The sequence below is a fragment of the Asterias rubens genome, chromosome 5, assembly GCF_902459465.1.
Source record: "Asterias rubens chromosome 5, eAstRub1.3, whole genome shotgun sequence".
NCBI classification, from domain to species: domain Eukaryota; kingdom Metazoa; phylum Echinodermata; class Asteroidea; order Forcipulatida; family Asteriidae; genus Asterias; species Asterias rubens.
In genome coordinates this window covers 21771-34044 of record NC_047066.1, presented here as the reverse complement: position 1 = coordinate 34044, position 12274 = coordinate 21771, and the positions used below count along the sequence as shown (strand labels likewise).

At 40.1% G+C, this 12274-nt stretch overlaps 1 protein-coding gene across 1 annotated transcript; it reads right to left on the bottom strand.

Moving 5' to 3' along the window:
• Positions 1–313: 313 nt before the first annotated feature.
• Positions 314–6946, bottom strand: LOC117290648 (dehydrogenase/reductase SDR family member 11-like). The gene is made up of 7 exons (XM_033772162.1): positions 6696–6946; positions 5444–5653; positions 4223–4317; positions 3752–3881; positions 3183–3275; positions 2033–2098; positions 314–1446 (listed from the first exon to the last, which is right to left on the bottom strand). The coding sequence occupies exons 1-7, from the start codon at positions 6852–6854 to the stop codon at positions 1405–1407; spliced, it is 795 nt and encodes a 264-aa protein (XP_033628053.1). The 5' UTR covers positions 6855–6946; the 3' UTR covers positions 314–1404.
• Between the last annotated feature and the right edge of the window lie 5328 nt (positions 6947–12274).

Here is a 12274-nt window from a genome sequence, read left to right as displayed (position 1 = left end):
TAAAACATGATAAAAATGGGTTTTCTCCAGAACGCTCCAAGCCAAATTTCTGAAAAACGTGGGGTCAAACAAACCCGCGTGACAAATGAATCGTGACGTCAGTGGCGGCTATTTAGTGTGGAAAAGCCAAAGCTGAAGAACTCTGTTCAAAATCAATAGGGGAAATTCGTCACTGGCGTCCAGGGTCATTATAATAGATAAGCCTTTTTTGACTCTCGGCTGAAAAAGCTGTGCGGCCTGGTGCATTTTTGACTTGAGATATTTATTACTAAATGCAAATTTTGAGAGTAAAATGGTTATTAACCGGTAGCTGCGACGTCTATTTGGCCATAAAAAGGTAATACATGTAGTTGACATATTGAGATCATCCTTTATTGGCTCTTTAATCTTATGTTAGCCGAAGGGCCATGTCACAGTACAAATCACTTTGGTGATATTAACAACTGACCGACACATAATTAATGATTGTATTTTGAACTCGAGCCCTGGGTTATTTGGCGACTGGCATGTACTTCTAAAGTCATCTTAGCTCTAAACCTGGTTGCAAAAGTAGCATAAGACATTCCCCCTCCCAGCAACCAGTCTCATCCCTGCTAATGACAAGCCTTTGTAGTACAGTATTGTTATAAAGTATGTTTCCCATGTGGGGTGCAGACCGACTCTAAATCTGGTTGCCAGAGTAGCATATGACATTCCCCCTCTCAGCAATCCATCTCATCCCTGCTGATGACAAGCCTTTGTCATAAAGTATTGTCATAAAGTATGTTTCCAACGTGGGGTGCATGCCAGACAGACTCTAAACCTGGTTGCCAAGGTAGCATATGACATTCCCCCTCCCAGCAATCCATCTCATCCCTGCTAATGACAAAAAAGCCTTTGTCATAAAGTATTGTCATAAAGTATGTTTCCAACGTGGGGTGCATGCCAGACAGACTCTAAACCTGGTTGCCAAGGTAGCATATGACATTCCCCCTCCCAGCAATCCATCTCATCCCTGCTAATGACAAGCCTTTGTAATAAAGTATTGTCATAAAGTATGTTTCCCATGTGGGGTGCAGACAGACTCTAAACCTGGTTGCCAAGGTAGCATATGACATTCCCCTTCCCAGCAATCCATCTCATCCCTGCTAATGACAAACCTTTGTCATAAAGTATTATCATAAAGTATGTTTCCCATGTAGGGTGCAGACGGACTCTAAACCTAGTTTCTAAAGAACCATTATGACATCCCCCACCCCGGCAATCCATCTCATCCCTGCTGATGACAAGCCACTGATGACAGGCCACTGATGACAAGCCATTGTTTCAAATGTGGGGTGAAGACAGACTTTTTAATTATCACCAAAATGATCGGCTCCAATAGTCCATGATTTTCCTTATTGATGTTGTGAGATCATTGTAGATTCAGTTTTTCTGTTCGGTGGGCCGTATTTGAATATCATGAACCTGTATACAACCAGAAATGAATAAAAAACAAAAACGAAACAGTTAGAGAGGATATTCAAACATATTTATTCTTACCTCAGAGAAGTGTTTGCTCTGAGATCAGCCGAAGAGACTGTTTACTAACCTTTTTGTGCTTGGCCCTGTCTGGCGATTCTATAGGCCATATACAGATGGACCACTCTCATCCTGTCTTTCACAGAGATCACTCAACAAATTACTTTCTTGGCAAAGTTGATGGATTTAAACATTACATTACCCGTGGTCCATAGAAAAGAAAGAAAATCACTCTTACTTTTTAGTAAACTTAAAATTTTCACCTTTATTATTTGACGATATATTTGGTGGTTCAAGAGCATTTGATTTATACGAAATGATTATTTGTGTGAGGAAGTGTATGTGACAAATCCATACAACCATTGTTCTTCTTTTTCTAGCGACATTTGTATTTAACATCTCTTATAACATTTGTATTTAACATCTCTTATAACAATTGTATTGTAAAATATTTTTCGAGAATAAATCTGTTTCTTGTGTCGAATAACACTGAATAATTAGATTGGAGATATCAATAATGTCATTGTCTCACCTGTACATGCTGTGGTAACTCTAAGATGTATCGTATAGTGCTGGAGATGTTTTCTGGTTGTATACACTGTTGAGAAATGAACAGTTAATGTTTCGTTTTTCGCATTTAGCAATACAAAATCTTATTTTTCCTGACATTGTTCATTGTACAAAATAAAACGTAGAGGTATCTACTAATAAGAGTTCCAAAGGCTGGTTTTGGAATTGTTACTTATTCTGGTCATGTAATAAGGGATGACGAAAAGGCAATGTGTAATTCTGAGCAAACATTATAGTCAAACGATCCCAACGCAGTCAAGTTCTGTTATCCCTAAAGCCAAACATGCTTTTCACGGGACCGGGTATCATGTACCTATCTGTGGTATTATTAGCTTCCCATGGCATTGATGATGCCATAAGGTACTTGACGACTCGCCCCAAACCTTGCCATCTTTTCGGTTTCAAGTCTCCAGAGGCTCTTTGCGTGTTGCTCGGATATATTCTACTACTTGAAACAGCTACGGACATATTCTACTACTTGAAACAACTACGGGCATATTCTACTACTTGAAACAGCTACGGGCATATTCTACCACTTGAAACAGCTACGGGCATATTCTACTACTTGAAACAGCTACGGGCATATTCTACTACTTTGAACAGCTACGGGCATATTCTACTACTTGAAACAGCTACGGGCATATTCTACTACTTGAAACAGCTACGGGCATATTCTACTACTTGAAACAGCTACGGGCATATTCTACTACTTGAAACAGCTACGGGCATATTCTACTACTTGAAACAGCTACGGGCATATTCTACTACTTGAAACAGCTACGGGCATATTCTACTACTTGAAACAGCTACGAGCATATTCTACTACTTGATACAGCTACGGGCATATTCTACTACTTAAAACAGCTATAAACGGGCAATTCTACTACTTGATACAGCTACGGGTATATTCTACTACTTCAAACAGCTACGGGCATATTCTACTACTTGAAACAGCTACGGGCATGTTCTACTACTTGAAACAGCTACCGGCATATTCTACTACCTGAAACAGCTACGGGCATGTTCTACTACTTGAAACAGCTACGGGCATATTCTACTACCTGAAACAGGTACGGGCCTGTCTAGCATACCTAGTGAGTTTCGACATTTACCTGTATTGACTTGTACAATGCCTCAGGTTTGGCAGGATTATCTGGGTACATTCTGGATGCAAACTCAGTCTCTACAATGCCAGGTGATATACTCTGTAAAAAATTATACCAATTGGGATTTACAGGTGACAAAAATAGAAATAAGCGGATTATATAATTGTGTTTTGGGTGTGTTTCGATCGATAAAAATTGCCTTGGGTTCAAGTAAGATAATTTTGTTTAATTTGACGTATGAAAAATTCGTTGAAACCAGTGTTTGTGACTTCGATCGGTTGCCATGGCAATTATACATAAAGCTCTATATATGATATGTATTATGCCTCACAAGGCAAGACATAGTGAGGTGGTTCAATTTAGTTTTTTAACTTGCGACATTAGCTACTCGTGAAAGACACCGAGTTTATTTACTTAAAATGTTTCTGAATACCAATTAAATGATGAATTTAAGTTGCGCATTGAGCCGTTTTCAAAGAAATTATACGATCAATATTGAGCCGATACCTTAAATAACATGTTTTTAATTAAAACATTTGACTTAATTTGTGCACAGGAAATAGAAATAATGTTACCGCGATTCGGATCATTGATCCTATTTCTCTGAGTTCTTGCCGCACCCCTTCAGTCATAGCACTCATGGCAAACTTAGTTGCAGTGTGGAAATGGCTATCTCGACTTGCAGTTACCTTGTAACCAGAAATGCTTCAGTGGAAAAAACAAGAACAGAAAACAAGATCATCTGATATCTGTTTACATCCCCCTTTACAATACCTCTCATCTGATGTGTAAAAACTTCGCTAACTGATAAATGTTATGTAGGCCCTAGTTGTATACTACTGAGTGAATTTAGTTTCTCTCAAAGTTAGGCTAAAAAGTTGTCTTTAAGAATGATTGATTGTTTCTCTGTATATAATAATTAAGGCTATAGTTGATTGGTAGTTTTAAAACGCCGCGTATATACAATTGCGTTGTTTTGCTGATTGTCTTCCTTGTTTTGTTTGTGTTTACAACTAATAAAAAATGCACATTATCTCCATCAGTACCTGTTGATATTGATAATTTGTCCGTCATCTGCACCCTTCTGTGCCATCTGCCGGATTGACTCTCGTGTGCAGATTGCCACTGCTATTATGTTAACCTCGGAAATAAAAAACAATAAACATAGTTTAGTTATGCAACTAAATTGGCGACATCAAATAAAGCGAAATTGTTCTGCCCGACGAGCTTATAATTACATTTAAATCAATAAAGGAGAACTAAAGGAACTGAACTTTACAGGAGGTCCCAACCGCATGCTCTTTACCCGCTTGCAAAGAAGTATTTTTTGTGAGTATATATGAAATATGGTAATTTTTGAATCCTTAAAGTTCTTCTAGTAGTCTTTGTGCAATGTGATGTCTGTAAACACTGAATGATCTACTTGGGTTTAAAGATAAACACGAAGTCGAATTGGAGTGTTCTATCCGACACAATCAAACGTATACATAGTACTCGCCCTCCGTTTATCTTGTTGGCTGACAATAGACATAGGTACCGCCGCTTTTATTTGTTTCTGCAGATTTAGAGGATTTAAACCAATCATTTACAAGTAAAATGTATGCAAGTCAAGGAGGAAATGGCAGGTGGACGGGATCTCTTGTTCAGTTCTTTCTTTGCACGCCCCCAAGTAACACAACACGACATAACTATGAAACTGCCCCAATAAAGTGTCTATAAGCACATCAAAATGGTCAGATATATCGGAACCTAAATTAGTATACACAAATAATAATGTATCCGATGCACTGTTATCTTCTGTATACCTCTTTTGTTGCGCTACGATGTTGTTTGGCGGATTTATGGGTACTTGAGAGAGAGAGGCTTAAGGTCGAATTTCAAAAGTTGCAAAAGCCCCGTTGTGACGAATAAGATCAGCATTATTTTTGCTCGCATCAAAGCAGTGATCAAGTTAGACGTCCGAGGAGCTGCTGCAGAAAAATAAAGAGAAAAAAATGATTTGATCTTGATTTTTTTTCTGTGTAGTGCTTGTAATTGTGGTGAACAGGGGCTTTTGTAAATTTTGAAATTCGACCTTAAGCCACGTGTCCGTCATAAAACCGCCAAACGCCGTAACGCAGCAAAAGAGGCGTCAAAATACACAAAAGATAACTGTGAATCGAAATAATTAACTATTTTTCCACACACTATTTCGGGTTCCGATAAGTCTGACCTTTTGTAAGTTTTTAGATACTTTATTGGGGCAGTTTACAATATAATAAATTTACATCAGTCATGTGTTTCCATTTCTGTGTATCTCCATCCAGAAGACTAGCTGCATGTGAGAGACCAGCGTTATTGATGCACACATCTACTCCTCCAAACTTCTTCCAAATAACATCAAACATTGCTAAGATGTCCTTTTCTTGAGATAAGTCGCATTTGATAGGATGAAGAAGCCCAGTGGCGGATGCTTCCTTAAGAAGAATCGAGTCGTCCTGAATAATAAATTAGTTCATTTTGGTTGACATTTTGATTGAATGTGTATGTACCGATCGACGTATCTCATTGCAGTGAACAGGGCCTGTGAGCAGGGCCTGCGAGTGACCAGGTGAGAGGGAGTATTTCCCCCGGCCTCGGGAAATAGGTCCCTCCCCTGAGCACTCAAAGTCCCTCGGGGGGAATAGACGTACAGTATTTATCCCTAATGTGTATAATTATGTGCTCCCTGGTCATGGGGTGAGGTTGCTTTATTCTACAATCGGAATGCTCATGATCTTGCCCACAAAACGAGCCCCTCTTTCAGAGCGCAAGTGTGTGTGTATTAATGTGTATGCGTAATTTGATGTGCACACAGTGTTCTGAAATATTGTTGTAAGGTTCCCACACGCACTTCCTCAGTAACAAAAGAAATACAACAACAGTGGAAAATCGTAATCGCGCATGCATTCATGTACCGTTTTGGTTAAACGATTTTAGCCTAAAAACAAAAAAACGACTAATTTCAATTTAAAATTTTAGTGAACAATTTAAAACATATTCTTAAGTCTAGAATTTTAAAAACATTTAAAGTTGTACTGTTTGGTAGCACAAGATTAATCGTGCTTTAAGCAAAACCAGTGGTTAAAAAAAAAAGGATTTGAGGAGATTTGGTCTAGTGAAAACATTCCCCCATTAAAAAAGTGCATTAATCAATGAAGCATAACATCATGACACTGAGTGAATTGAAGGTGTGAACCATGTAGTCTTATAGAGCAAACTCGTTGTTAATTAATGATAATAATGATAATGAAACGCATTTTATATAGCATCCTTTACTCCAAAAGCGCTTCAAAGAGGTTAAGAATAAGCAAGTTAAGAAAATACAGATACATTTAAATAAATAGATTCGAATTACCATATCACTTACACTAATCGGTAGAGACACAAGACCCAAACGCAAGCTCAGGGCCTGCTCAGTGAAACGGACCTAATAAAACAACGTTTGCTATAATATAAGCATGGATAAAGGATGAATGTAGTAAGAACATTGTATACCACCTCTATAGCTTTTGCGTTTCGTGCACATCCGATCACTTTCATTCCTTGTTTGACCAAGTCATGTGCCACTGCTTTGCCGATTCCAGAACTTGCCCCTGTCACAAGAGCTACCCGACCTGCCCATCTCTTCATTGTTAGTTCTCCGTGCGATGAACTCATCCCGACGTTTAGGAAAACACCTTTAGTACCTGAAGTATCTTGCAAAAATTGTAAGTTTGGAATACATGTAGGCCTAAGTTTTGAAACACCAATTCTAACGCTAAATATTGTGTACGCTTAAACTAGCTTGCCACTTGTGTCATAATAGATTTACATGGGTGGCTGCACGTCGCATGCATCATTGCGTCTTGGCTGAGCTTGACAATAGACTCAACCCTCGCTTGGGTTTACAAAAGGCCAAGTCACACAGTCTAGTAAATTTAAGCCAAAATATGGCTTGACAAAATTGCAACAGAATTATTGTTTTTTTGCAAGTGTCTCCTGAAACCAAGGGAGCCGGGGGGCCGGGGGTGGGGCGGCACCCCTTCTTTTCCACCACTTTTTATTATTATTAGTATATTTGTTTTTACGTCGGGAGGGGACACCACAACAATTATTATTTCTTATTTTATTTTATTTTATTTATTTATGATTTTGTTTTACCCCGGACCGGAAATAGCCGGTACGGAGTTTTTTTCCGGGGGGGGGGGGGGGGGGGGGGTTAACCCTGTTAATAGAGCTGTAGCTCTATGACCCTGTTAAATCTTTAGGTAGGTGCGGATTGGGTGACATTTTCTGACTACAACGCATCGATGCGACGGACCCGGTAGACTTTAGTCAAGGCGCTCGAAAACAGACTAGCTCGAAACTTGTGACATATCCGCTCGCGCTGGTCGTATTCGTAAGTGATGTATACCATCCGGATTTGACGCGAGCGCCTTGATTATAGGCTACGTACCTGGTCGATTGAATTGTATATTCTGGTTCCATGACCAAAGATTCCAACAGGTGCCAGTCCCCATAACATAAAGTGCTGTAGGTATTTCATCGCCTAGAATGTTGTTAAACGTCAGCAGTAGGCCAATTAATAAATACTTTAATATCACAAACGCTTGCTGACGATGTACAGCGTAAATTCAGTTTATTGTCAACAAGAGGGAGAAGCATCTCGACTGAAAGACTCAAGAGATGTGTGTGATTAAAACTTTCCAGGAGTCCCACTTCACTGTACATTTTCCAGTAATTTGATGACTGTGTTGATCAAAAATGCTTAAAAATTGTTTCTTGAACTGTGTACTTAGGCACACAGAGGCTTGATTTTTCGACACAAAAACTCCAAAAGCTCAGAGCTTCGCGAAAACTCTCGAAAACTAAGGCACTTCAGAAGGAGCCATTTCTCACAATGTTTTATACCATCAACCTCTCCCCAATACTCGTCACCAAGAAAGGTTTTATGTTAATAGTTATTTTGAGTAGTTACCAATAGTGTCCACTGCCTTTAAACAACATCATACGAGTAGAAAAAAGTAAGCAGGGGAAATTTGAATAAATTAAAAATTACCGTTTTCAATTTTTTTCAGTTTTTTTTTCATGGGAATGGCACTAAACATTTTCCAAGCACATAATGATCATGAGCAGAAACAAATCCAAGATGAACCAATTTTTTAAGATGGCCGCCAATGCCGCAATGCAAAACAGACTGTCATGCCTCAGGTAGCCACTGACAGCTTTAGCGAGGAGCTCTAATGTACTTTGCCCCGTTTCAGTTCTCAAAGCTCTTAAAATCATGTATGTGATGTTACTCTCACACTTGGGCGAATATTCTTGCGAGTATGGATATTTGAAATTCGCGGTGAATTCGCCCAAAATTTGCGAATTGATAGTGAATATTTTCACGTTCGGCCTCGGTGACCCCTCGACCTGTCCGTACCCATGTTACGAATTTGTACGAATGCTTAACAATGCTAGCCAATGATTGCAAATACCTTACAATAGCTTACGAAAGTTGCCAACGCTCAGCACGCTTTACCAACGTTACTAATAGAGAGGTTTCGCAGAGTCGCGGATACGAATACGCATACAGATATCGAACCGTAAGCGTTCGCGTCAAGTGAGCTGTGTATTTTTTTCCCGCATAATTCTGACGAATACCCTCAACTTGAGGCTCAAGAGGGCGCTATTAACCAAATGGCTGCAACCATGGACAATCACCATTTCTCTTTTTCTGAAGCATGGTGGTAAACAATGTCCAACTACATCCATGTACGATACCTCTAATAGACATGGTGAAAACCTGGTACATTAAAAAACAACAATCCACAAAAAACATGAACAAAATATACTCGTTGTTTACTTACGTGTATGGCAACAGACATGCTTTGAGCGACTATTCTAACTTGTGATGTACAACGGTTATACGTCACATGGACCTCAAAAAGTGATGACGTATTCTGACGTATCCGTTTACGTAACAGTATCGGTGACTCTGCGAAACCTCTCTAATGGCTACCAATGTAAAATCTACGGCGAATGACTGTCTTCGCAATATTCGCTAAAATTAAAAAGCGCTTCCCAAAGCTGTTTCACACTGTTAGCGAATAATATTAGAGCGAATGTGCTTAAGAAAATATTTGACAATCGCTCATACTTCGTAACATTCGCCGTGTCTTCGTAAGCGTTCGTAACAAATTCGGAGCGGTTACCCGTCGCGCCCCATCTCCTTACGAAGATCGGTCAATTTACAAACCGGTTTGTTAATTTCAGCGAATGTTGCGAAGACGGTCACTCGCCTCGACATTCGTTAGCATTGGTAAGCCATTGATAACGTCTGTAAAGCATGCGTAATCGTTGGCAACGTTCGTAAAGGCACCTGTAAAGTCCGGTTCATACTTCCTGCGAATGCGAATGCGAAGCGAATCTTGACGTCACAAATTCGCAACGAACAATTCGCAGCAGTTGAACTCTGCTCTACTCCCTTGCGAATAATCGCTGCGAAAGGAGGGTGTGACGTCAAATTCACGTCAAATTCGCTTCGCATTTGTGTTCGCGTGAAGTATGAACCGGGCTTAAGGCGATTGTAACCTTCACGGGTCCCCTTTCTTACAAAATGTGGTGTTGCTGTGTGTCAAACGAACAAGTGGCCAGAGCGAGATTCGCCCCGGTATTTATGGCAGTTAATCGCGGCCGCGTAATCCATTGTTCGTAAATTAGTCAGAAAATGGCAAGACATTGGCAACGATGGTAAGACATTCGTTACATTCCTAGCTGCATTATTAACGTTTGTAAAGCCCTTTCGTAAGCGTTCGTAACATTCGCTAGCAATGGAGAACTTTGGCCCCGTTTTGAGCAGATAATCCCTCACACCGTGCGAGCTGACTCTGTAGGGCTTGAGTGCACAGCCAGGAATGGGACAATTCATTTACAGTTTAGGGGATCATACTTCTAGACTTCGTAAGAAGTGGCAGGAAGCATGGTTTATTTGAAACAAAAGCATTGCAGTTAGTAGGAGTAATAAATCAATTTCATTGAAATCAATTAAGTCGCATATGTAGAGAGAGTACAGATGAAAAACATTATACAGAAATATTGAACAAAGTTTAAACAATGACAATTTGTTTGATGTTACACAACAAACTTGATTCCTCAAGATATTTCTGTAAATCATTTAACCAAAAAAGGATATGGGACCCTTCTACTAATGTGTTGAATGATAATTTGAATGTAGTCCCATATTTTTGACAATTCTGTTAACGAAGTATTAGCATTTTTGGCATGCCCACCACATATTCTGCAAAAAACACCCCTATTAACTAAAATGTAGTAATCCAGCCACGTCGAGTGATTTTCGAGTCGAAGAAAACCACAAAATTCCACGATTCAAATAATTAATACCTTACATTAAAAACGCTACATTGTTGAACCAAAATCCTTATTAGATATAAATTTATTTCTGAGGCGTAAAGATTGATGAATTAAAACAGCAAAAAGCTTTGCCAACCGACGTATTCTGCTTCCGATTAAACGATGTTTGTGCTTCGCGCGGTTTGAAGATAGTCAGGCAGCTTAGCGAATGGATGTGGACGTTCCGGACAAAAGCACCAATTTGTTTCCACGTGGTCCTTATTACCTAAGCTTTGCATTTTTGATAGGAACCACCTCACCAAGACGTATTATGGCGGCCATCTTGGATTTCCAAGATGGCCGCCATTTAAAAACCTGTTTTTGCCAGTATCTCACCTCCTGAGTCACCTAGGATCACAATTATGGTGTCTAGATATACATTTCCATGGTCAAGGAATACATCTTCACCACTTAGAAAAGCAAAAGTGCTTTATTTCTTTGTCATGGCGGCCATCTTGGATTTTTAAGACGGTCACCATATGAAAAACCCATATTTGCCGGTATCTCGCCTCCAAAGTCACATAGAATAAAAAATATTGTGTCCAAATATATATTTCCATGGTCAATGGATCCAACTGTACCACTCAGAAGAGCAGCAGTGCCTTCTTTCTTTTATATTACGGCCATCTTGGGTTTTCAAGATGGCCGCCGTATGAAGGAAACACATATTTTATCAATATCTCACCTTCTTAATCACTTATAATCCCAATTATGGTGACCAAATATATGTTTTCACGGTCAAGGAATCTAATTGAACCACTCAGAAGAGCAGCAGTGCCTTCTTTGTTTTATAGTAGCCATCTTGGGTTTTCAAGATCTAACCTTGTAAGTCACGTCTGATACATACATTTGCATGGCTAATGCATACATCTTTTTTATGGCGGCCATCTTGGAGTTTTAAGGTTGAATGAAAGTCCACACAGGAATGAAAAATTGACTGTCGTCATCGAGACTCACTCACTCAGTCGACCCAAGTTGTCGCATGCAGCATGTTTGATTCAGGCTCTATGTCTGACACGCCACACAACTCTATCCTGCATACAGCTGATTAGCTTCTCCTTGTTGACTACTCCTGCGTCTTCAATCAAGGTCTTTAGGATGGTCTTGTTGGGTCTTCCGGGGCCGCACCTGCCGTGAGTGGGCTCCCACACGATGACTTTGTTGGCTGGTAGCTCTGGGTGCCGTAGACAGTGACCAGCTCCAGGTTGGTGATGTGATCCCTCCAGGAGACATTCTGTGCCATCCGTAGCATCGTGGTGTAGCAGCCATTGGTGGATTTGGTCATCGCCTTGTTGAGAGTCCAAGACTCACACCCATACAGCAGGATGGTTTCTATTGCAGCATGAAAGAATCTCAGCTTTAAACCATTGGGGAGCTGAGATGTCCAGATCTTCTTCATGTCATGGAGGGCTTTCCATGAAAGCGCCTTATGGACTTTATGTCTTTCTCTGTGCTCTGCATCCTGGAGCCGAGGTACTTGAAGTCGTCCACCTCCTTAAGTGATGAACCTCCGAAGGTCATTAGCGGAGCATGATCCCCAATGTTGTATACATATACTCCGTCTTCTTGGCATTGAGATTGAGACCAACCTTCTCACACTCCGAATCAAATCTGCTGAGTAGCTCTTGATGAGCCTCTATGGTGTTGTCAGACAGTAGGGCTATAGCGTCTGCGAAGTCTAGGTCAGAGAGGGTCACTGG